This window comes from Leiobunum rupestre, chromosome 9 (assembly GCF_980474605.1).
Source record: "Leiobunum rupestre chromosome 9, qqLeiRupe1.1.hap1, whole genome shotgun sequence".
Classification (NCBI taxonomy): Eukaryota; Metazoa; Arthropoda; class Arachnida; order Opiliones; family Sclerosomatidae; genus Leiobunum; species Leiobunum rupestre.
The window spans coordinates 3,566,833-3,594,258 of NC_143392.1; the positions used below are offsets into that span (position 1 = coordinate 3,566,833).

The window sequence follows — 27,426 nt, forward strand, 5'->3', positions numbered from 1 at the left end:
GAAATCCACACCGCGATCCAAGCCATACAGTCACGGAATTTGTCGAAGGTAGGGGAAATTGCGACGGACGTAGGTAATATACGGATGGGAAACCGAAAAGTTTTTCCCATCATGCAAAAAACACAACGAATCTCCCCGCCCCGTTGGAAAAGTTGACTCTCTAAATCACCAAAAACGTCTCGGGAAAATTTCCACGTTTCTTTTTCACCGTAATAACACCGATCGAAGCGATTTCGGATGTAAAGAAATAATCCAAATGCAAATTTCCCCCATTTGAATATGTCCCACATTACACAAACGGATATTTGTTCGCTATCGACTTCTTGCCTTATATTTTTCGCATTATTCAACGCTAAACAAAAGGATTCTGAGGTACAACAATACACTCGATTTTAAATCTTTCATTTCTTGAATGAAAGAGAATGCTTTCAGGTCGAGTTCGCACTTGTCGGAAATTACAACGAAACAATTTCATTCGCTGCTGTTTTACGCGTCGGGTTTAAAAACAGTTAAATTAAACTTTTCCCGAAAAGTTCATAAGTTGCTAAATTATCGTTTACTAAGCGGGCGATTTTGGTTTGATAATAACAAAACAACTGTTAAGCATACGTAATCGGTGATCAGACCCTCGCTTTTGAATAATATTCAATTTGGTAATAGTTAATATTTGTAAATCACAAGCGTACTTCATAGTTTTAGAGCCTCCGTGAAAGGTGATAGCAAACAAGGTTCGCATAAGAACTAGGCACTTAGGATAGCAACGTAATATTTATTCGATTTTGTAAAATAACCTATTATTGAAGATTGGATTAGGTTTTAGGGTTAATCCATCGTTCTTTTCGGCACAATAATGAATTGTGAGACCCTAATTTAGGCCTTTGAAGATTTTCAACATGCGATTTGAGATGAAGAAAATTCTATTAAATGCAATTAATTGAAACTTTCAAAATTATGTTTGAGACTATTTTCAACTGATTATGTGGTTTTGTAATAAACATTAATACATTTATATATACTAATCAGTCGTGATTGATTCAATTAACAAGTCGTTGTTATATTTTTAACATGTGTCATATTCTTCAGTAACAACGATTTTAAAATCTGGAGCGACAACGGCTGACTGTAAATTAACGTATTGATTTTTTTCTCACGAGCTATGCTGAAAGGGACGTCAGTTGTGAGGTTGTTGCTACACAAACATTAAAGCGAGGGTAATCTTTCCAATTCTGGGCAGAAAATCCAAGTAATCCTTTCAGCTTGAGGCGGCGCGGGGGAAATTAGCTTGTTCGTTGGTCTGTGCAGTTCATTTCGTTCGTCAAAATCCTGTACATTTTAACAGAAAATATTTAAGACAGTTGGAATTCAATTAGAAAATAAAGAAATCTAATCCTAAAGTCTAAAAAATAAAAGGGAATCAACGCGAAAACTACACTTCAAAATCTCAAATCTGCATAATAACCGGAAATCAACGCGAAAACTACACTTCAAAATCTCAAATCTGCATAATAACCGGAAATCAACGCGAAAACTACACTTCAAAATCTCAAATCTGCATAATAACCTGAAATCAACGCGAAAACTACACTTCAAAATCTCAAATCTACATAATAACCTGAAATCAGCGCGAAAACCACACTTCAAAAGCTCAAAATCTGCATTAAAATCTCACTTCAAAATCTCAAAATCTGCATAAAAACCTGAAATCAACGTTGAACGCGTATTTTAAAATCTCAAAATAAGTTTCAGATTTCAAAAAAGCGAAAGGCATATTTTCCGACAAGTAGGACAATGTAGGCAGACATTCCAAGGCGAATTGCGCTAATTTCTACGAAGCCACAAATCATTAGTTTGTTCCAGATTAGTGGCACATTTTCCCATAAATACCAAAATGAAATTCCCAGCTCCACGCCCAATATCAATCAAATAGCCTAAGCTATATCCATAAGTAAAACATTAACATTAACATTAAGTATAACACTTCCTATTATTTTAATGCTAATTTTTATAACGGACCTTTTACCTATACTAACACTCTCGGTCAGCTCCGACTTGGACTCGAAACCGAGCTGATCATCGTCCTTGGTAACAGAATATTTCGGGTTTAGACACTAGGGGGCTCTGTACTGAACTTAACCTTCATGACCAATAACTCTTAAAAATCAGTTCGGGGATGAATTTTCCTGATAGGTCAATTTCGAAAGTTAGAGGGCGAGCATTTTCTGAAACCTTCTTACCCAGATCACTCTGTTACAGGGTTCAAATTAAGTGAAAACCTCCAAACAGACGACGTTATGACGTAGGGAAAGAAGTGACAAGATTGGTTGTCTACAACTGACGGGTTTCGATGTGTTTGAACCAAGTGGCTACGGTTTTTTCGAATTCAAATTCCCAAGTTTTCTCTGGTCATTTCACACTGGCTGCATTCAGTAACGCTCAACGAAATATCAAATTATTTTCGTTGCTAAACGTGACGTAGGATCTTGTTGAACGCTTTTTACACTTAGTGTAAATTTTTGTAAAATATCGTCTGCTGCGGCGTCTGCCGTTAGCCTTCCCCCGTGCTGCGACGTCACGTGACCGTTGAGCAACGAAAAAAACGTGCTCTTACAGCCAATGACTTCGTTGGGCAACGTGACGTCAAAACCGGTACAGTACGAATCCGGACTCAACGTTTACTCAACGGTGAGTTCGTTGAGCGTTACTGAACGCAGCAATCTTTTAAGCTATATTTTTGTAAAAAATTCCTATTTGCAACCAAAATTAAATTCCCTGACTTTTATATTAAATTTTAAAATTCCCTGACCTTAATACTATTTTTTAAAATTCCCTGACCTCAACACTAATTTTTAAAATTCCCTGATCTTTATATTATTTTTTTTTAAATTGTCTGACCTTTATATTATTTTTTTTTAAATTGTCTGACCTTTATATTAATTTTTAAAATTCCCTGACCTTTATATTAATTTTTAAAATTCCCTGACCTTTATATTAATTTTTAAAATTCCCTGACCTTTATATTAATTTTTAAAATTCCCTGACCTTTATATTAATTTTTAAAATTCCCTGACCTCAACACTAATTTTTAAAATTCCCTGATCTTTATATTAATTTTTAAAATTCCATGACCTTTATATTAATTTTTAAAATTCCATGACCTTTATATTAATTTTTAAAATTCCCTGATCTTTATATTAATTTTTAAAATTCCATGACCTTTATATTAATTTTTTAAATTGCCTGACCTTCATACTAATTTTTGAAATTCCATACACTTTGAATTAATTTTTAAAATTGCCTGACCTTCATAATAATTTTTAAAATTACCTGACCTTTATACTAATTTTTAAAATTCCCTTACCTTTATATTAAATTTTAAAATTCCCTTAAATATATGTATATTACATTTTAAAATTCCCTGAAATGTATATTAATTTTTAAAATTCTGAGACCTTTATATTAATTTTTAAAATTCCCTGACCTTTATACTAATTTTTAAATTTCCTTACAGTTTATATTAATTTTTCAAATTTCCCGACTTATAAACCCATTTTTAAATTTCCCTGACTTTTAGACCCATTTTGAAATATCCTAACGTTTCCAGGTACTGTGGCAACCAGGTTGAGGCACAACCCTGTGACAAATTTCCTTCCCCTTCTCAACAAGCTCCTTCTCCTAAAGTAAAAATCATTAAATAAATCCTAAATAGAACTAAAAAAATTACAACCCATCGACTTTGGAAATCGATCCATCGTCATACTTATTGATTCCTAAGTTACTTTCGCTACAACCGAGAATAAGGTAGAACAGGTAACCGAAGAAAGAAAAACGAACGTCGGTATAGTACACAAGAAGACGGTGACTCATTTCATTCATTTTCTAACGGCATCCTGAGAGGCCACAGTTTTAAAAAGATGTTGATGATGGAGAATAAGAGCCCCCCTGGAACAAGTCCTTACCCTCCCACGACAACCAAAAAAATCCATTGTAATCCAGTCCGAGTCGCAGGCAGGTATTACCGAAGACGTATATGAGAAAAGAACGACGGCGGGTAGTTCGGTAGCCAAAATGCCATCTCCCCCTACTACCCTCCCCGAAATCACTCAACCAGAAATTAATAAGAGAGCGAGGGAGGGCCAAAGAGCGCGCTAGTTTTCGACAGGAAGTAGAATGCTTTTTTTGCCGCTTGGCGACGGATATCGGCCTAAAGAAGGGACTAGTACACCCACCCCCAACAACACAACTGATATTATCAAGAATTTTGCATTTTTTTTTTCTATCTCTACAACTTTACGTTGACTAGGATCGAAAAAAAGATTATTTTCTTGAGCGAATATACAATGCTTTTTCTTAAGCCCTGTTCGCACGGGACGACTTTCGTTTGACAACTCGGTTGGCCAACCTAGTTGCTTCGTCCGAACACGCGAAAGCTTTGTTGGATAAGTTATGATCTGACCGAGGCTTAGATTCAAATATTAAAATCTAATCATTTTCTTGAATTCACAAAACTAATGCAGTCCTATAATTCCTATTAAATCCTGTTTTTTAAACCTATCCTATATTCTCCAGTAATTTCTTGAAATATTCTACAAGTTTAAGTTAATGTATATTTCCGAAATACATATTAATTTAACAAAATCAATTTTCAATTATTTTATTTGGAAGCAAAATTGCGTACCCTAAGATGGAATTTGCTCTACAAAAGCCTAAAAATGAAAAATTTACCCTTATATTATCCTAAATATTAAAAATTTAGTCCTATATTATTCTAAATTATAAAAACTTAGCCCTATATTATCCTTAATTCTAAAAATATTCCTATATTATCTATTATCCAAAATATTAAGAATTTAGTCCTATATTATCCTAAATATTAAGAATTTAGTCATATTATCTTAAATATTAAGAATTTAGTATATTATCATAAATATTAAAAATGTAGTCCTATAAATAACCTTAATTTCAAAAATTAGTCCTATATTATCCTATTTCAAAAACAGTACTCCTATATTATCCCAAGTTTCAAACAATACTCCTATATTAACCCAAGTTTCAAACATTCAAACCTACATTATCCTAAATTTAAAAAATGTGGCCTTATTTTATCCTAAATTTAAAAAAATGTTCTTATATTGTCCTAAATTTCAAAAAAAAATGTTCTTATATTGTCCTAAATTTCAAAATTTAGTCCATTATCTTAAAACAGAATAAGTCATTTATCTTAAAATTTAAAAAATAGTCCAATATTAACCTACATAATTAAATTTCGTCCCCAAATAATCCTAAAATTTCAAAAATTATCCTAATTTTAATGCAAGTAATTTAATTTTTTTCATCATAACTTTATTGTCGAAATATTAATTTTTGTAGAAGACATGCTTTTATTAAAGAAAACGAATAATTGTAAAAACCTGCGTTCACCAACAAAGTTGGAGCAAAATGTTGGAGCCAAATGTTGGCTCGTGTGAATGGGGCTTTAGATATAACCGAGGCTTAAAAACTTTTGCTTAGAAGCGGTCTATTCTATTCTATTATTTTTTTGCAAGCGCGTTCGAAGTTCAGGCTAAAAAAGAACTTTTTTCGGGCGAAATAATGGATTTCTGGAATAAATTATGAAGGGGGAATTTGAAATTTGCATTTAAAAGATGGGAAACTCTCAGTCAGGAAGTTTCTACGGCCCGTCTTACACTCGCTGCAAATAATACAAAAATTGATTTATTTAAATTAACTCGCTAAACGCTGTTAAAAATCTTGCATATTGATTTTTTGGTATAGAGGTATATTTGCAGGACAGAAAAAATAGGATTTTTTATTTCGTAGAAAAGTAGTTTAACTTAAGCGAAGTTAAGTTAGAAGAAACCACCTATGGACTGTGCGAAGGTTGATAAAATACGCGAAAAAGTAGATTAGTCCATAATTAAAAGGGATAATAAAGCTAAATCCTAAATTCCCTAATTCATTATATATTCATAAATTCCCTAATTCATTATATATTCCTAAATTCCCTAATTCATTATATATTCCTAAATTCCCTAATTCATTATTCCCTATTTTTTAAATTCCTAAAATTCCCTAATTCATTATATATTCCTAAATTCCCTAATTCATTATATATTCCTAAATTCCCTAATTCATTATTCCCTATTTTTTAAATTCCTAAAATTCCCTAATTCATTATATATTCCTAAATTCCCTAATTCATTATATATTCCTAAATTCCCTAATTCATTATATATTCCTAAATTCCCTAAATCATTATATATTCCTAAATTCCCTAATTCATTATTCCCTATTTTTTAAATTCCTAAAATTCCCTAATTCATTATATATTCCTAAATTCCCTAATTCATTATATATTCCTAAATTCCCTAATTCATTATTCCCTATTTTTTAAATTCCTAAAATTCCCTAATTCATTATATATTCCTAAATTCCCTAATTCATTATATATTCCTAAATTCCCTAATTCATTATTCCCTATTTTTTAAATTCCTAAAATTCCCTAATTCATTATATATTCCTAAATTCCCTAATTCATTATATATTCCTAAATTCCCTAATTCATTATTCCCTATTTTTTAAATTCCTAAAATTCCCTAATTCATTATATATTCCTAAATTCCCTAATTCATTATATATTCCTAAATTCCCTAATTCATTATATATTCCTAAATTCCCTAATTCATTATATATTCCTAAATTCCCTAATTCATTATATATTCCTAAATTCCCTAATTCATTATATATTCCTAAATTCCCTAAATCATTATATATTCCTAAATTCCCTAATTCATTATTCCCTATTTTTTAAATTCCTAAAATTCCCTAATTCATTATATATTCCTAAATTCCCTAATTCATTATATATTCCTAAATTCCCTAATTCATTATTCCCTATTTTTTAAATTCCTAAAATTCCCTAATTCATTATATATTCCTAAATTCCCTAATTCATTATATATTCCTAAATTCCCTAATTCATATTCCTAAATTCCCTAATTCATTATATATTCCTAAATTCCCTAATTCATTATATATTCCTAAATTCCCTAAACCATTATATATTCCTAAATTCCCTAATTCATTATTCCCTATTTTTTAAATTCCTAAAATTCCCTAATTCATTATATATTCCTAAATTCCCTAATTCATTATATATTCCTAAATTCCCTAATTCATTATTCCCTATTTTTTAAATTCCTAAAATTCCCTAATTCATTATATATTCCTAAATTCCCTAATTCATTATATATTCCTAAATTCCCTAATTCATTATATATTCCTAAATTCCCTAATTCATTATATATTCCTAAATTCCCTAATTCATTATTCCCTATTTTTTAAATTCCTAAAATTCCCTAATTCATTATATATTCCTAAATTCCCTAATTCATTATATATTCCTAAATTCCCTAATTCATTATATATTCCTAAATTCCCTAATTCATTATTCCCTATTTTTTAAATTCCTAAAATTCCCTAATTCATTATATATTCCTAAATTCCCTAATTCATTATATATTCCTAAATTCCCTAATTCATTATATATTCCTAAATTCCCTAATTCATTATTCCCTATTTTTTAAATTCCTAAAATTCCCTAATTCATTATATATTCCTAAATTCCCTAATTCATTATATATTCCTAAATTCCCTAATTCATTATATATTCCTAAATTCCCTAATTCATTATATATTCCTAAATTCCCTAATTCATTATATATTCCTAAATTCCCTAATTCATTATTCCCTATTTTTTAAATTCCTAAAATTCCCTAATTCATTATATATTCCTAAATTCCCTAATTCATTATATATTCCTAAATTCCCTAATTCATTATATATTCCTAAATTCCCTAATTCATTATTCCCTATTTTTTAAATTCCTAAAATTCCCTAATTCATTATATATTCCTAAATTCCCTAATTCATTATATATTCCTAAATTCCCTAATTCATTATATATTCCTAAATTCCCTAATTCATTATATATTCCTAAATTCCCTAATTCATTATATATTCCTAAATTCCCTAATTCATTATTCCCTATTTTTTAAATTCCTAAAATTCCCTAATTCATTATATATTCCTAAAATTCCCTAATTCATTATATATTCCTAAATTCCCTAATTCATTATATATTCCTAAATTCCCTAATTCATTATTCCCTATTTTTTAAATTCCTAAAATTCCCTAATTCATTATATATTCCTAAATTCCCTAATTCATTATATATTCCTAAATTCCCTAATTCATTATATATTCCTAAATTCCCTAATTCATTATATATTCCTAAATTCCCTAATTCATTATTCCCTATTTTTTAAATTCCTAAAATTCCCTAATTCATTATATATTCCTAAATTCCCTAATTCATTATATATTCCTAAATTCCCTAATTCATTATATATTCCTAAATTCCCTAATTCATTATATATTCCTAAATTCCCTAATTCATTATTCCCTATTTTTTAAATTCCTAAAATTCCCTAATTCATTATATATTCCTAAATTCCCTAATTCATTATATATTCCTAAATTCCCTAATTCATTATTCCCTATTTTTTAAATTCCTAAAATTCCCTAATTCATTATATATTCCTAAATTCCCTAATTCATTATATATTCCTAAATTCCCTAATTCATTATATATTCCTAAATTCCCTAATTCATTATTCCCTATTTTTTAAATTCCTAAAATTCCCTAATTCATTATATATTCCTAAATTCCCTAATTCATTATATATTCCTAAATTCCCTAATTCATTATTCCCTATTTTTTAAATTCCTAAAATTCCCTAATTCATTATATATTCCTAAATTCCCTAATTCATTATATATTCCTAAATTCCCTAATTCATTATATATTCCTAAATTCCCTAATTCATTATTCCCTATTTTTTAAATTCCTAAAATTCCCTAATTCATTATATATTCCTAAATTCCCTAATTCATTATATATTCCTAAATTCCCTAATTCATTATATATTCCTAAATTCCCTAATTCATTATATATTCCTAAATTCCCTAATTCATTATATATTCCTAAATTCCCTAATTCATTATATATTCCTAAATTCCCTAATTCATTATTCCCTATTTTTTAAATTCCTAAAATTCCCTAATTCATTATATATTCCTAAATTCCCTAATTCATTATATATTCCTAAATTCCCTAATTCATTATATATTCCTAAATTCCCTAATTCATTATTCCCTATTTTTTAAATTCCTAAAATTCCCTAATTCATTATATATTCCTAAAATTCCCTAATTCATTATATATTCCTAAATTCCCTAATTCATTATATATTCCTAAATTCCCTAATTCATTATATATTCCTAAATTCCCTAATTCATTATTCCCTATTTTTTAAATTCCTAAAATTCCCTAATTCATTATATATTCCTAAATTCCCTAATTCATTATATATTCCTAAATTCCCTAATTCATTATATATTCCTAAATTCCCTAATTCATTATATATTCCTAAATTCCCTAATTCATTATTCCCTATTTTTTAAATTCCTAAAATTCCCTAATTCATTATATATTCCTAAATTCCCTAATTCATTATATATTCCTAAATTCCCTAATTCATTATATATTCCTAAATTCCCTAATTCATTATTCCCTATTTTTTAAATTCCTAAAATTCCCTAATTCATTATATATTCCTAAATTCCCTAATTCATTATTCCCTATTTTTTAAATTCCTAAAATTCTCTAATTTATTACAAATTCCTAAATTCCCTAATTTACTATTATTTTCGGCCTATTTCCAAACTCGCTGACTGTTTGTAAGAAAAATGAAGGAAAACCCAAAACTACGATATAAAAAATATATTTTACATAATCAACATACTGATACAAAGGAAAATATTTATAAAACAACCTAAATGAATAAGAAAAGTGTTTGAAAAAAAAAATGGGTTTCACGAAAGTTAGTGAGATATAAAAAAATAACGAAATTCTTAAAAAAAAAAAACATTTAACATTTTTACACATAAAGAAATAGGTGCTTTTCATGTACAAAAAAATGTAGAGATTTTGTTTGAAAAAGGCACTTTTGGATTTAGGAAACGTTGAGGTGAATATCGCGTGAAAACCTTTGTAAGGCCGCCATTTCAAAAAATGGCGTCTACCTAAAGGCACCAAAGAGAACATTTACAACGCGCGTCGAGCGCTCCTAGTGGTACTATTGAGGACTTTGAGGATCTCTTCCACGAGATGTTTGTAGAGCCAGGCGTCGCCCTTGAGCCTTTTCCTGCAAATACCCATCAGCTCGTCGTCGCCTCGCTGCAGCCTGCAAATCTCCAGTTCGAACTCCAACATGACCTTGCCATTGCGGTCGTCCTTCAACTTATTCCGCAAAGAGTATCTGCAAATAGTCAAAACACAATAACAGGTTTATATTTCGTTTACTAGTCATTTAATTTAGTAGTAAAAATGGGGGTAATATAACCCAAAGGGTGGTATAAAAACAACATTTAACCGTGGGGTGGCGGAGTGGTTAGCACTTTCGCCTCGCAGCAAGAGGAGCCGGGTTCGATTCCAGTTTGTGGCACTGGGTGAAAATCGGAACAGCTCCTAACGCGTTTGAGTTTGTAAGTTCTCTCCCCGCTGGTTTAAGGGGTTTTCCCTCGAGCTCTTCGGTTTCCCCTTCCCATAAAAACGTATCGAGGTTAACGGTAATAGTGAGTGTAAGGAGCTGTTTGCTCGCGTGGCTTGAAGGGCTTGCTACCACCCTCCTACGCATCGTAAACCGGCCACTTGAATTAATGGCTTAAAAAGTCGCTTGATGACTTAGACCTAAGGTAGTATTAATTAGCCTAGTTGATTATTATTATTATTAGAATTAAAATAGGTGTTAATTATCACTTGAGTTACCTGATGTGATTTTTAAAATAAAATGGGATTGCTGAATGATGAATTTATGATATTCGCCATTATTTATGAATATTTAGGTACATTTTTCACTAGTCAAATTAATTAATTAATTTTAGTAGTCAGAGCATTTATTTTAGTTATCAAATGCCGCGACTAGTGCCTTATGTCCAACCATGTTTACATTGTCAACAAACTAATCATCATTAAAATTATCAAATAGATAATTAGATTCGTTGCTAGCACCCTATGAATTAATTAACTGGAACAATATCGCATAAAACTAATTACTAATAACGATTTTCGAAAACTTAGGATTTAACACAATTACTCCGAGATCCACAGTGCTTTAGCACAATATTTAAGCGATGATTACCAGTGATGTATTACAATTGCTTCGTGATTTCAAGTTCTCAGAATTATTACAGAGATCTACCACGCTTTCCTATAATATTTATGTGACTATAAGTAAAAAATAATATTTCCGGTATGGGATTTTGAATCTAAAAGCGATTTCTGAAATCAAAATCTGATTTGGTGATTTAAGAGCACGATTTTCATGTTGAATGTTTTTTAAGCTGATTTTGTGACTGATTTTCGACCAGATTTCAGGATTTCAAGTTGATTTCTAGATTTTTAAAATAATTTTTTTTCTGAAGCGTGGATTTTAGAATTTATTTTCGGCCAGATTTCAGGATTTTCAAGTTATTTTCTATATTTCTAAAATCGTTTTTTCTGTAGCGAGGCTTTTGGAACTGATTTTCGGCCAGATTTCGTGACTTTCAATTTTATATATATATGTCATTTTTTACGTAGCGCTTACTTTATTAGTACGAAAGTCAGACCCCTCGAATTTAACATCAGACTAAAGATTTAATATTTCGATGAATATTACCAATAACCATAATCGAAATAAAATCGTAGTGCCAGCGAGAATAAAACAGCCCGGAAACAAGAAGATTACTCAGATCCCAGCGTACAGACAGTCAATGGAGACGGTAGAACTACGTCTAAAGGCATCTTTGAACAAAATCGAGGCCTGATCCAGGCGCGACCAAATGAAAGAACGATCATTTCCGCAACTGCCAAACGCGAGGTTCCGCCTCATCTTTCACAATGCTCTCAGCCTGGTCAGCGATGGTTGCCTAACACTCCGGAGCCGGTACCTGCAAACACGAGTGCCCCCTGGGACGAAACACCGACCGCCCCGTGCGACACCTCAAGTCGACAGCGCGCTGCAAGGGGAACTAGAGCGGTCGCGAAGTCGCCTGCCAACTGCCACGATAAGTCGCGATTTTCCGTATTGTTCGAAGGCGATATTTCGCGCATCTTTTCATTTCAAATCGAGCGCCGCGTTTGTCATCTCGGGGCGTCCTGCGGGGGGAATTAAGGATTTGTTTCTACTCCTTGTCCTCCGTAGTTCGAATTCGCGCGACCCTCATTTCATCAAGTAAATGATAAAAGTTTTCGTCCTTCGAGAAACGCTTCCGCCAAAAACACCCTCGATTTTTGCTCTGGGATATATTCAGGGTGCATACAGCCATTGGCAACCCGATTTACCTGATATCTCCAGGTTTTCCCACGAATATTTCCAGGTGCAAGATAAAATTAAACTAAGATTTACAGATCAACTCATTTCATGATTGTCGTTTAAGTTAAATTTGTTCAATATTATAATATAACAGAAATGGATCAATACTTTTAGTATTATAACGCCATTGTCACACCGAATTATGAAAAATAATGGCAGCCAAAACCAATAATAATAGGAATAATTAATAATAATCCTCAAATATTTCTTACTAGGCTTGATTTTATTTCGAACAGTTAACTTTATTTTTATAAGAATACACCGTCATAATTAGATAAATATTGTTTTTATTCGAAATTCAAACGGACAAAACCACTTTTTACACAATATCCCCAAGCGATTTGCGTGTACTAGTTTCACTTACAGTGTAGCCGCAGTTGCCCCGATTCTGGCGGCGAATTCTACATAACTCTTAGCAGGGTTGCCACAATATTATCAGATTAAAATTCCCTGTTTTCCCCGACTTTTTAAGGCCCAAAATTATAGAGTTTTTAACTTTTATATTTATTAATTAATAAATTTATTCATTTTATATTTCAGTACAAAAGTTATTTCATCGTTAAAAAACCTTTCAAAGATGTAAATAAAAATAACAGAATTTGCCATAGCTCTAGAGTAAAATTACCTTAAAAAAGTGTATTTTCCCTAACGTTTTACAAATTTTTTAAATTCCCTGACTTTTTAGGCCCATTATTAAATTCCTTAACTTTTCCAGGTTATCACTGACCATTTTGGTTAAATTGTTTGACTTTTTATTATTATTTTAGGGCAAAAACGTCTTTGTTAATGTGTGGTTTGGTTTCTCTAACTAAAATCCCTGACTTATCGCTGACTGTCTACGAAAATATTTAAATCCCTGACATTTTTCCTCCATTTTACAGATCCCTGACTTATCCAGGTTTTGTACGAACCCCGAAAATAGGCCCGCAGACAAAACCCAAACAAACTCATTTCGTAAGCAAATCAGGACGATTAGTCTTGAAAAGGGGAAAAAGACTGTTACCAACTTGCACGCTTTAGCAGTTCCTACAAAGGTGTTCGTTCTTCGGAGCACAGAGATCGTTTCATGGCGGAGAATCGGCCTGAAAGCACTCGTACACATTGCAGACGGGACTCACACCACCATCGCAGCTGTTAGAGCGAGTCTCCGTTTGACTCTCCACGCTCGCATGCCCAAAAATAAGGTCCCCTTTTTCCAGAACCAAAAGGGACCCAAAACGCATCAGACAAACCGAGGGGCCGCCGCGCGACTCCCGAACGCCTAGGTCCCCCGCCTTCCCGCGGCCCAAGAAGTTGCGGCGGCGCCGGCGGATAAACGCCCACTAGAATCAAGGCCGGAGACTGTTTCGACGTGACTTTGGTGAAATTAGAAACTGGAATTTGTTTCGGCGAAATTTCTCAGCGGCGATCCGCTAAATATTTCCATTTCGTTCTTTTTTCACCGCCAGGTGACGCGTATTAACGATATTACAAGCATCCCGCGGAAGCCAAAAATATACGTCGCACTCCTTACCAAACAAAACTCGAAATTCTACTGAAATCTCTCTCAATTCTGGATGAGATTAACATACAGAAAATTAAGCGAACGTATTCAGCTCAAGGCGAACGCTGAAAATATCGAAACCTCTATACAGGAAAAATAAGAAAATTTGCAGCGATTTATAAGATTTAATAGCGAAAATTTGCAGTTAAGTTGAAAGATTTAATAGTAAAAATTTGCAGTTAAGTTGAAAGATTTAATAGTAAAAATTTGCAGTTAAGTTGAAAGATTTAATAGTAAAAATTTGCAGTTAAGTTTAAAGATTTAATAGTAAAAATTTGCAGTTAAGTTTAAAGATTTAATAGTAAAAATTTGCAGCTAAGTTGAAAGATTTAATAGCAGAAATTTCCATTGAATTTTAAGATTTAATAGCAGAAATTTCCATTGAATTTTAAAGATTTAATAACAGAAATTTCCATTGAATTTTAAGATTTAATAGCAGAAATTTCCATTGAATTTTAAAGATTTAATAGCAGAAATTTCCATTGAATTTTAAGATTTAATAGCAGAAATTTCCATTGAATTTTAAAGATTTAATAACAGAAATTTCCATTGAATTTTAAGATTTAATAGCAGAAATTTCCATTGAATTTTAAGATTTAATAGCAGAAATTTCCATTGAATTTTAAAGATTTAATAACAGAAATTTCCATTGAATTTTAAGATTTAATAGCAGAAATTTCCATTGAATTTTAAAGATTTAATAGCAGAAATTTCCATTGAATTTTAAGATTTAATAGCAGAAATTTCCATTGAATTTTAAGATTTAATAGCAGAAATTTCCATTGAATTTTAAGATTTCATAGCAGAAATTTCCATTGAATTTTAAAGATTTAATAACAGAAATTTCCATTGAATTTTAAGATTTAATAGCAGAAATTTCCATTGAATTTTAAGATTTAATAGCAGAAATTTCCATTGAATTTTAAAGATTTAATAACAGAAATTTCCATTGAATTTTAAGATTTAATAGCAGAAATTTCCATTGAATTTTAAAGATTTAATAGCAGAAATTTCCATTGAATTTTAAGATTTAATAGCAGAAATTTCCATTGAATTTTAAGATTTAATAGCAGAAATTTCCATTGAATTTTAAGATTTCATAGCAGAAATTTTAAGTGGAAAATTATAGGCTTAAATAGCAGAAATTTGCAATAAATGTGTTGTATTTTAAATTTATAGAACAATTCCCCGGTAACACAAGGGCTTTTCGTTTGTGGGAGGAGCTTAGGTAGTAGATCATACGAGTCTACCTTCCGGGCACGTTAGTACGTTCTCGCTAACCTAAATACGTTCCCTGTAACACCTTAGAACGGACTTTAAAAAGGAAGGGGAAAGTCGAACAAAACCGCTAAGGGGGGAAAAAGGAGGGGGGGCAGGAAAAGGGTCGTCGTCGGCGAGATGAAAGATTTCCGGATGAGTGACCACTGTCCGAAGTCGAAGGGGTCAGCCGGGGGAAAGTGGAAGGGTCGTCTTTAAACTGGCCTGTCAAAAACGGCGAAGGATTCGCTCCGGCGGACAACACGACGGGGTCGCGTCCGTGAAAGGATTTGAGTCTGAAATGGACACTGTCCGTGCGCTGACCTCCTCTTGACCTCTGCCGTGTTATATTATTCAAAGGGGCGAAACCTCGATCCGAACGCGGAGGGAACAATGGGTCAATGGGTACTCGAGAGTATAAGGTACGGCTCTATTAAAGGACATTTGTTACCCATAGTCCCATACGAAAAAGGATCTTGTTCGGATACGATAATATTGTTAGCTGCGTTGTACTAATTAAATAAATTTTGCTTTGTAAACTTCATTAACCCATTTTCAACTATTGACCTTTTTCAACATTTAAGATGCGTTGCGACTTATAATGCCTTTAAACAGGTGGCCGGGTTACAATGCGTAGGAGGGTGGTGGCAAAGCCCTTCTGATCTGGTCACCATGCACACACCTTCCAAAATATACATGATTTAAATACTAACGTATTATTCCAATTGAAATCCATAGCCAAAGGCGCGTCATGTTGCCAAGTCCTTATTTTTGATAACGTAAATATTATTATCATAATTAATTAAAAAATTTCAAGCACCAGATGAAGTTCGTCGTTATAACGAAATACAGGAATCCATACCTCTACTTGGAATGCCTATCGCGGCCGATTTTCGTCTCGATGTGGCTGACGGTTTTTTTGACGTCACTATGTTAACTTAACAAACAACAACGTGAGAGGGGAGCGCGCGCAGAGGGGATTTTATTTCTCGTAGGCAGGGCCAAAGCCGTCAGAGTGATCTTATCATACGCGATACGCCAGAATAAGCATTCCTAGTAGAGGTATGGATTCCTGAGTACGACAATTGTTTAAAATTGGCTGAAAACCAGTGTTTTTAATAAATAAATTAAAAAATTTCAAACGTATCGCTATATTTCAGGCGTAGGATAATTTATTTCTGAAATCGGTAATTTTATAGCTGTGGTAGAATAATTTTAGTTTCAGGAACTGTGTGGCCAATGCGAACCCGGCCAAGCCCGCATTTTCTGAACAGGCAACGTGACAGATATAATCCATTGGAGATCCTCATTTTAAAAGGATTTCGGTCAGGAATCATCAACAACGTCAACAATACGATTGGTGGCCGCGACCGAAGATGGAGCGAGTGGACTGCCAGTAGCGCCGCCTGCGAAGAAGTACCGAGAGCGGAAGAAAGGGGGCGCCGAGAGCGGAAGAAAGGGGGCGCCGCGAGCGGGAGGACAATGGCCGGAAAAAGACGGACGTTTCCTCCGTTTGATGGACTGCCGCCGACTGACCACCGGAAATCGGTCAAGATACGAGGTCAAGTTCATTTCTCCGAGCACTGATCGAGCTTTGCAAAAATGTGTTTCCTATTTACGACTTTCTAAAACCTCGCCATTAATAACGATACAAGCAGCTTCGTTAACTGGTCAACAGATGGCGTTCGTTTTATCCCGTTGTTATTAAGAAAAAGCAACTTGTTAATTTGCGTAGAAAAAATAAACCCTTTTCATAGTGACTTTCTTTGTAACATTTATAAACCAGACTGTCCAGCTCTTAAAATCGTTGAAGCGGTTGACGATCAAATTGATAAGTCACTGTTACTTTCAACTTGAAATTCAAGTTTCAGTTTCGATTTTGTTCTATTAAAATCAATCATTTTTTTAGTCTATAACAGTGTCAGTCGAGCCGTGGCATCCTGCTCCAAATGTCCACCAGCGAGAGATGCCCGTAAGGTTAGGTGAAAACGTTATCAGCGGGCGTGACACGAGAGTCGAAGGACGTTAGTTAACGGTAATAGTTAGTGTAGCTACCTTTGATTTCTTCAGGAGGAAGGCGCTTATTTTCCAAGCGTGACACTAATAGCGTTTACCATGTGTCTGCTCAGGTTGGTCCGTGAGCCAGTCAAGTTACCGGGCCCACCAAGGTTTGATCACATTTTCAAATAGGCCTACCCCAAAAGGTCTTGAGAAAATTTGTGGACATACGTGGGGGTGTACCTTTCTCCGCAAAAGGGGAGATGAAATTCAAAAATTGGGGTAAATATCGCGTTTTTAAGCCTTGTTATCTCCAAAATCAGAAGCTGTGTAGAAGTGAAAATCATTCCATTCATTGCATTGGATACGCAATCACCCATTTCGTTTGATTTGAGCTTTATATGATTTTATAGAAAATTTGTAGTCCTTTCTAGGATTTTGCAGAAAAATCGTAGTCCTTCATAGGACTTTGTAGAAAATTTGTAGTCCTTAATAGTATTTGGTATTTCCCCCCCAAAATGGCTAGATTTTGATTGCCAATTATACCATGCAATTTTAGCATGTCAGAAATGAAAATTTCCTCAAAAATACGAAAATAGTGTAATTATAGGAAGACATTGTAAATACCGGGTGTTTCAAAAGGTTACGCAAAATTTTTAAAGAGTCGCAGGAGGTGAGTTGAGAAGTATACCTGTTTTTGTCCCATTTTCCTACGATGAGTTAAAAGAGCGCCAGAGAGCTTCAAAGTGTGGCCTATTAGCCCCTGGAAGTAGGCTGCAACAAACGCAAAACCAAGCAGCAATGACTTTAAATACTGTTTAAGTTTACATTTTTACGCTGGCTACCTCGATTTGTTTTTACCTATCACACGAACCCAAACCTTAATGTTCGCAATTTTCCTGCTGCTTAGTTTAGCGCTTGTTGCAGCCTACTTCCAGGGGCTAGTAGGCCACACTTTGAAGCTTTCTGGCACTCTTTTCACTCATCGTAGGAAAATGGGAAAAAACAGGCATACTTCTCAACTCACCCCCTACAACCCCTTAAAATGTTTGCATCACATTTGAAACACCCTGTATAAGAACAAAATTATAAATATAGGAGATGTGGTCACCTTGTAACAAAACCAAATGAATGAACAATTAATGCAAATGAACTAACCCTTTCTGCTTGCAAGGAATGCCTCGAATCTCCAGCGCCTGCCGCAAAGTGTCCAGAACGGAATCGGCGTTTTCCAAGCCACTTATGACAGACACATTGTACAAATTTTCATTCTGCGTACGATAAAAATAACAGTTTCAAATATACTCCAACACCATTCCATTGGAAAATATGCTTTAAGCAAATACGTGGTCAAAAACTATTTTCAATACCAAGAACATATTTACGCGAGAAAGAACCCGTGAGTTTAGCTTATAGCTCCGTTGTTATCATGTCGTATACCGTAGCTCCGCCCTATTTCTGGCTCCATCTTGATTTTAAGTTTAGAGCGTCATCTTTCGATTATAATACAAAACATAATTCACAATTATTATTAAATAAAATAATTATAATTATAACTTTATATATTAAATTTTATAATATTAGTATATAACTTATAAATTATATTCCATTCGTATAACGTTTTGGTTAAATCTAATGTAATTTTAATAATTATTAATATAATATTACAATAAAAGTAAACATTTTAACAGATTTAACATAATTGTTATATTATTTCCCAAAAGTATACGTGGTTACTTATTAGTAGGCAGTATATTTTCTTTGATCCTAGTTCCAACCAGCTAGGAGCAAAAAATACAAGGATAACGGAGCTAGGCCTTTAAACACGCTAACGCAGTGTTGTGTACAAATTTCATTGGACGAGCCTTTACGCTGAGCGTTTTACGGAAAGGGGGAAGACAATTTTGGAATTTTCCCCTTCCGACGACAGCAGGCGCTAAAGCTTCTAACTAATGAAAACTGTACGCGAGAAAATGCACGACTTTTGACGGGTTGCGTTCTCCTTGTGTGGGATGCTGCGTTTGTTGCATGAATGAGATATCGTGATTTTACTGAATACAATGGTCTGTTTAAAATTTTCACCGATAAATGAATAATGTATCGACATTAAAAACCTAGCTAACTCGATCCACGCGTTTTTAGCCCTAAACAAAGGTTTTTTTCAAATTTAAATTCACTGGCCATTTCCACAGTATTACCACGACTTATTTTATGCCAAAGTTTGGCAATTTTTTAATTATATTTTAGTAAAGGTTTCCTATTAGCAATCAAAATTAAATAAATTGTTCCATATGTTAACCATGGAAAATAAGATGCAAAATAGTTAGGCAAAATAAGGTTTTAGGAAACGCGGTTATAACCACCAACAAGATGTCACGGACATTTGAGTACACACAATCCCACTGATGTATTAACTTAATAAACCCAAGAGGAATTTTATCGGAAAAGAATTATTCGAGTTACCTGGTTTTGGAAATAAGGTGGCGAAACGCGAACACGTTAATTTAAATTAATTTTTATAAAAACCAAGTTTTCCGAGTTACCTGGTTTTGGAAATAAGGTGGCGAAACGCGAACACGTTCATTTAAATTAATTTTCATAAAAACCAAGTTTTTCGAGTTACCTGGTTTTGGAAATAAGGTAGCGAAACGCGAACACGTTCATTTAAATTAATTTTTATAAAAACCAAGTTTTCCGAGTTACCTGGTTTTGGAAATAAGGTGGCGAAACGCGAACACGTTCATTTAAATTAATTTGTATAAAAACCAAGCGTTTCGAGTTAACTGGTTTTGGAAATAAGGTGGCGAAACCCGAACACTTTCATTTAAATTAATTTGTATAAAAACCAAGTTTTTGGAGTTACCTGGTTTTGGAAATAAGGTCCAAGTTTTTCGAGTTACCTGGTTCTGGAAATAAGGTGGCGAAACGCGAACACGTTCATTTAAATTTATTTTTATAAAAACCAAGTTTTTCGAGTTACCTGGTTTTGGAAATAATGTGGCGAAACGCGAACACGTTCATTTAAATTAATTTTCATAAAAACCAAGTTTTTCGAGTTACCTGGTTTTGGAAATAAGGTAGCGAAACGCGAACACGTTCATTTAAATTAATTTTTATAAAAACCAAGTTTTCCGAGTTACCTGGTTTTGGAAATAAGGTGGCGAAACGCGAACACGTTCATTTAAATTAATTTGTATAAAAACCAAGCGTTTCGAGTTAACTGGTTTTGGAAATAAGGTGGCGAAACCCGAACACGTTCATTTAAATTAATTTGTATAAAAACCAAGTTTTTGGAGTTACCTGGTTTTGGAAATAAGGTCCAAGTTTTTCGAGTTACCTGGTTCTGGAAATAAGGTGGCGAAACGCGAACACGTTCATTTAAATTTATTTTTATAAAAACCAAGTTTTTCGAGTTACCTGGTTTTGGAAATAATGTGGCGAAACGCGAACACGTTCATTTAAATTAATTTTTATAAAAACCAAGTTTTTCGAGTTACCTGGTTTTGGAAATAAGGTAGCGAAACGCGAACGAGTAAAGACCTTTTCACACGAGCCAACTTTTCAAATCAAAATGCTGAGTCAGCAAAAATGGATCAGTGATCCATTTTTTTCTCGCGTACTTTTTTGGTGGATCAACTCATCGAACTTTTATTCACACGAACCAACTAGTTTACTCAACTCAAAGTTGACTCATCTAGTTGGATCAAAAAGTTGGCTCGTGTGAATAGACCTTTAGATGACACCTGTATCAATTGGCACGAAATTCAAATATGACAATCGACCAAAAACACTAAAGGGGGCAAATGCCCCACTTCTCGGGCTCCGACCCCAAAAATTACGAAAATCCCGTCGAGGCTATAATAGTGCCTACCGATTGAGATATCAATCGCCTTTGTACAACTAACGTACCGCGAGCAATCGTGTGTACGGCAGCTGGTCAAAAAAATATTTAGTGGCACACTTATGCTTAACTTCTGGGCATAACAAATATTTAGGGTCACACTTATTTTTTACGCGCCTGTTCATACGTTATTGTTATTGCAGGCAGGCTTTCAATGGAATGCGAATATAGCTTCAGCGCGTAAAGAATTCAGGTATGACGCGAAATGGCTAATTAACTCACTTAAAGTTAACTTTTTCCAACGCGGCTGCAACCTAAGCTGGAATAGGCCTAGAAGTAACAAAACTGGTGATTTTTGATCAAATCTTACTTACCTACTTCCTGTCGTACGACGTGCGTAAAAAGGGCGTTAAACGTGCGTAAAACGTTGGGGGTCACACTTATTGTTACTTCTGGGAACACGTTGAAAGCTCGGCGCGAACGGCCTTGAAAAATGCGAGAGGGAAACTGGCGTTTAGAACTCTATAGACACGCGGATTTACCATGTCGGAAGTAGCGGGGGTCCGCATACGCTGTCGAAAAAACCTCACTTAGAATTAAAATTAAGCAACGTAATTGCAAATCTAGGGTTAAGGGAAACCACAGCTATTCAAAAATATAACTCTCATGAAAATCGGACTTAAATTAAAGAACGTTATGTAGACTTTTAGGCGAAAATATAAAACCGCGAAAATTGGGGTCCCGTAAATTAACTATACTTAAATTTAATATTTACTGATATAACTGAAGTTGTATATCCGCTGAATCCTAACCTCACCAAAAATATTTTTTTTAACGTTATCGGACTTAATTTTAAATAAAATATCAACCACACAAAGCGAAACCACAAAAAATAGTTAATTGGGCATTTGCCCAACTTCTCGGGCTCCGATCCCAAAATTACGAAAATCCCGCCGAGGCTATAATAGTGCCTATCGATTGAGATATCAATCGCCTTTGTACCACTAACGTACCGCGAGCAATCGTGTGTACGGCAGCGGCGGCGGCGGCGGCTACACAGTACGTGATCGTAATACACACAAATCCCTAAGGATTGTGTGTAAAAAACCATTCTAAAGAAAAAGCCAGAAACCCTGAAACCAACTAATCTAATTTGATCAAGTAAAATTGAAAGGAATAGTTTGAAAGACCCAGGACTGGCTCGTTTAAATATTGGTTTAAACTAAGTGATTTAAAAAAACCAATGGTTTTTTAATAATTTGTTTTTTTAATTAACTAAAAATTATTCCAAAATGTTTGCACATTTTATCACCGAAATGATAACATTCCTAAAACATTTACTAGGTGACCACATTGCCTATGTTTTCAATACATTCCTATAAATTCCTTAGGTTTCTCATGTAGTATAACCCGAAAACATTCCGTCGTCGTGTACCCTTCTTCATCCTATATTTCACTTTACTTTATCTACTGTTTTTCGATAAGAATGCTTATTTTTGCTCAGGGTTTTTCCTAATTTTTCCTTTAATTCGCTTGAAAATTTCCTATTTTTTCTCTAAAATTTACAGATAAATTGTGCATGGTTTAAACTAAGCATAATTTTCATTAATACTCATTAATTTTTAGTTGATTGGTAATACCAAAGGTTAATAATATTACTACATAAGTGTGAAGCTTCCTATTCTTCACATGCAAAGGTTTTACTGACAAGGAGACATCCCGAAGTGTAACCCACCGAATTTGTTCCAACTCGGGGGATTGGTAGACCTTCATTTATCATGAAAAATCCTAAAGGGAATTTATTCAATGGGCAACCGTTTTGCCATGGCATCAAAAATGTTTTTGACAACACAAAATTGAAATTTTCCCATTGAACCGCTGAACATGTTCAAATCAAATCAAATTTTATTGTTGCGTTTTCTTATTGAGGATTTTACAAGTATGTGGGCTAAGTCATAAATGACTTGTAAGCCCTGTTAAATTATGACAATTTTAAATTACAAAAATTCCAAGAAAAAAAAAAGACAATAGCTGCTCTATATAAACAAAAAATAAATAAATGTACAGTATGAACACAAACAAAGAAAAAAAATAAAAATAACCAATTCAGCTGAGTTATTACAGACTAACTAATATAGACTATAATAGAGAGTTAACAATTAAAGTTAGATTTCCTAGTTTAAAGGGGGACAGGCCGAATAAAACCTAGGCCTTTAATCAAATTTATTTTTTTAGTCTATTTATTTATATTTTTGGCATTTTCAAATTTTTTTGTTGTAAAAAACATTTTTCGTTGCCACGGCAAAACGGTTGCCCATTGAATAAATTCCCTTTAGGATTTTTCAAGTTAAATGAAGGTCTACCAATCCCCCGAGTTTTAACAGAATCGGTGGGTTACACTCCGGGATGTCTCCTTGTGAGAGCTATTAAAGGCTTCGTCTCCGTTTCGCGTCCGATTGCTAACGCGTCACACGTAGCCTTTGAAAGCGCCTCGCTAGAGGGAGATTTTTATCTTGTGATGACGTCACTCCGTTACTAGCTCTCAGTAAAATATTCACCAAAGTGACAAACTTATAGACTTATGGTAATATGTATGAACGATTAAACGTGTTTATAGGTCTACGCGCCCGTTTCCCTCTAGCGTTTTTCAAGGCCGTTCAGAGTGCGCCGCGCTTTCAACGTATGACCAGAAGTAATAAGTGTGACACTCAACGTAACAAATAAGTGTGATCAGAAGTAACAAATAAGTTTGGAACTGTACGATCTAGTCTTTGTCGTATAACCAGAAGTAATAAGTGTGACACTCAACGGCTGACTAGTAAGTAACAAATAAGTGTGATCAGAAGTAAAAAAAAAAGTGACACTGATCGAAGAAATCTTCGATGCTTTCAAAGTATGACTAGAAGTAATAAATAAGTGTAAATACAAATATGTGTGGCCCTGGATATATATAGGTTGTGATACCAGCGTTGCAGGTTGCTCTGAATAGCTCAAACAAACTTAACACATTAGAAGGATTGTGTGCATTCTGACCGTCGTACGTTTTGCCTGGAAAAACCGTTATAACATTTACCAGGAGGTGAGGTGGGTACCGGATATATCGTACTTCGGTTTCCACACGCGAATGTGAGCGAGGGACCCAAGCCCGCATTCTAATAAAAGACGATAATTGCAGAAGGCAGAACTATAAAAGCGATTACACGAATTAACGATGAAAGTGGGTGGATAATTTCGGCCGGAAGGCGGAGGGTTGAGGAGACGGAATTGCCGGAAATTGGCCTTGTTAGCGTGTAATAAATAGCCGTTCAGAGCCGCGATCTTCAATTCCCACGGACTACGCGCCAAAACATTTCCATTGTTTCGCCAATTCGCGCAAACGGGCACATTCAGGGTTAAAATTACAGGAAAAAGTACCATATTACCCCGAAAGATAATAACATTCAAAATCTCACGATTATGAGAGAAAATATTACTACCGGCGCACAAAAGTCAGAAGATTTTGGAAATAAACTTAGAGATTTTCCAAAAACGGATTTCGAGATTTTCCAAAATGAATTTCGAGATTTTCCTAAGCGGATTTCTAGATTTTCCAAAATGAATTTCGAGATTTTCCAAAAACGAATTCCATATTTTCGAGATTCACATCAAGTCTAGGCTAATACCCAAGGCAACACCTCACGCCCAAGTCATCGAGGGACTGCTAATGCCTTTAAATCAGGTGGTCGGGTTATAATGCGTAGAAGGGTGGTGGCAAGTCCTTCATGCCACGCGAAGCATGGATTATACCAATTGTAATATTCCAAGATTGTTAAAATAGATTTTAAGGGTACCGATTATTTCTGTTGCAGATTATCGATTTTGAAAACGGGTCCGATTTAGTTTACAGTCTATAAATGTCTAGATTTAAAGCCTTGCCCTGGCGATTTTCGAGGCGACCACAAAACACATACCATGGGAGTTAAGTATTGAAGTGTTTCCATAATTTCGAAAATTTGAGACTAGTTGCACATTAAAAGCATCTTCAAAATTCTGAGTGTTTTGGTTGTATTTCGAGATTTGCTGGTTACAAAGTATCAAACAATTTATTTAAATGCATTTTAATGGAGGAAAACAAACTAAAATATTTAAATTTCGTTCAGATTTCCGGTTGAATTTAATTTTGACATTATTTTAAGAAATTACCAATTAGACTGGAAAACAATACCTTCAATAAAATAAAATTATTTTTATTGGATTTTTTTTAATAAAAAATCCAAACTTACGATTATTACCTTACTTATGATTACAAGAAAATCAATTTACGTTCTTCATTGCATTCGAGCTTCTTGCAGGAATTTCGGAAGGAATGCGAACAAGAACAACAATAATTAAAATATTTCCGGCGAATTGTCGAAAAAAATCCGGAGCGAAAATAATTGAGATTGCCATGGTTACGCATGACCTCATCTACGTCTCGCATTTTACATTAAACTAAGAATTCCCATAAAAAATATCCACGTACGGAAAAGTATTAAAGCTGCAAGAGGAATTTTTCATTATAAGAAAGTATGTGGTTCGAAGATTGAAATTTTACTCCTATGGAATATATATCGTAAGAATTGTATGATATAAATTAAATATAAATCAAGTTAGAAGAAACCACCTATGGACTGTGCGAAGGATGATAAAATACGCGAAAAAGTAGATTAGTCCATAATTAAAAGGGATAATATAGCTAAATCCTAAACAAATTTGAAGTTTTTGTTTGCTCGAAGACCTATTGGTACGAGTTATTTGTCAGTTTTTTAATTTCTTCAAATTTGTTTAGGATTTAGCTATATTATCCCTTTTAATTATGGACTAATCTACTTTTTCGCGTAATTTATCAAAGATTTAAATCGTCTTTTAAGCCTCGAAGTATTCTATAAATGTACAAAAGTTTCTCTAACAGTGGCAATTTATCGCGGATTAAATTACAACTAGTAATTCAATTTCATTATAATTGGTTCAAGTTTAACTTTACAACTCATCAAACTATGTAATTTATTTTATCAATTATTATTATCAATTTATCATGAAACAAAAGTCTTGGAATTAGGGTTGGAAAAATCCAGAATGGATAAAACCGGTGGTTTATCATGAATAAAAAAATGCTCACATTGCTTATATCTAGCCCTCATTACTTCGAAAATGCTCAAATTGCCCCATTTCAAAATAACGTTTTTGCGCGTGACTTTACATTGTGAGGTATAGCACACTTATTTACCGGCTTTTATAACCTAACATGGCGGCGTATTTTCACGCGTAATATGAAATTTAAGATCCCCTAATTGCTTATTACTAGCTCTCATTACTTACCGTAATAAAATTTAAGCCTTAGCTGTAATTACCCTGAAATTTAACAAGTGGTACATAAAATCCTAGAAATGTGAACAACACTTCACTAAACTATTACCAACTTGTGCGGGCCCCGGATATACAATTAAGGGCCCTACTAATGCCGTTAAAACTGGAGACAACAGTACGTTTTCGATGAGAATCTTAGCAGAAGATTGCAAAACCAGATCGCACCCATTTTTCACGGGCCCCAGAAGATAGCAAACGATGGTACCCACCAATGTTTCACGGGCCACAGAAGATAGCAGACGATGGTACCCACCCATGTTTCACGGGCCACAGAAGATAGCAAACGATGGGACCCACCAATGTTTCACGGGCCCCAGAAGATAGCAGACGATGGGACCCACCCATGTTTCACGGGCCACAGAAGATAGCAAACGATGGGACCCACCCATGTTTCACGGGCCCCAGAAGAACGCAAGCCCGGGCCCCACCACATGTTTCAAGGGCCTACGGGTAATTTGTACCGCCTTCTCTTTACAGGCCTTAGCTAATTTCCCTCGTTTTACAGTGGCATGGAAATATTAGAAGACCTTTCGTGCACGGTTCACGATTTCAAAGGAAAAAAATAGCGAAGTTAAGCGGTCCTATAGGTTACTTCGATAAACGCATCCAAGTTAAATTGACGAAACGCGGGCCAAGCGGCGTGGCGTAACAAAGCCTAGCCGTTCCCGTTCCAAACGAAACCAGGAGGTGACGCTTAACCTCGCCAGTTTAACACATTTTTCAAAATAGGAGTCCCCAAAACTTTAAAAATTGCGGCCGAGGCAAAACGACTTTTTAAAGAGGATAAAAACAGCCGTTTTTGTTCGCCATTGCACGGCTCATCAACTCCATACTGGCGCGCGCGCGCTCGGGACAAACACGACAAAAATAATGTTTAAATGCCACAGAGAGAGAGCCCTAGCAACCCGGCAAGTTCGCCCGACAGA

At 34.1% G+C, this 27,426-nt stretch overlaps 1 protein-coding gene across 1 annotated transcript in view; it reads right to left on the reverse strand.

Moving 5' to 3' along the window:
- Positions 1-9,826: 9,826 nt before the first annotated feature.
- The window catches only part of LOC149926311 (maternal embryonic leucine zipper kinase-like), an 80,380-nt gene continuing 62,780 nt past the window's right edge, over positions 9,827-27,426 (reverse strand). The window contains exons 13-14 of the mRNA XM_090159077.1: positions 18,433-18,545; positions 9,827-10,379 (exon numbers count right to left, since the gene is read on the reverse strand). Of these exons, the coding sequence (XP_090015203.1) occupies positions 10,166-10,379; positions 18,433-18,545 (327 nt within the window). The 3' untranslated portion in view covers positions 9,827-10,165. The remainder of the gene's footprint in view (positions 10,380-18,432; positions 18,546-27,426) is intronic.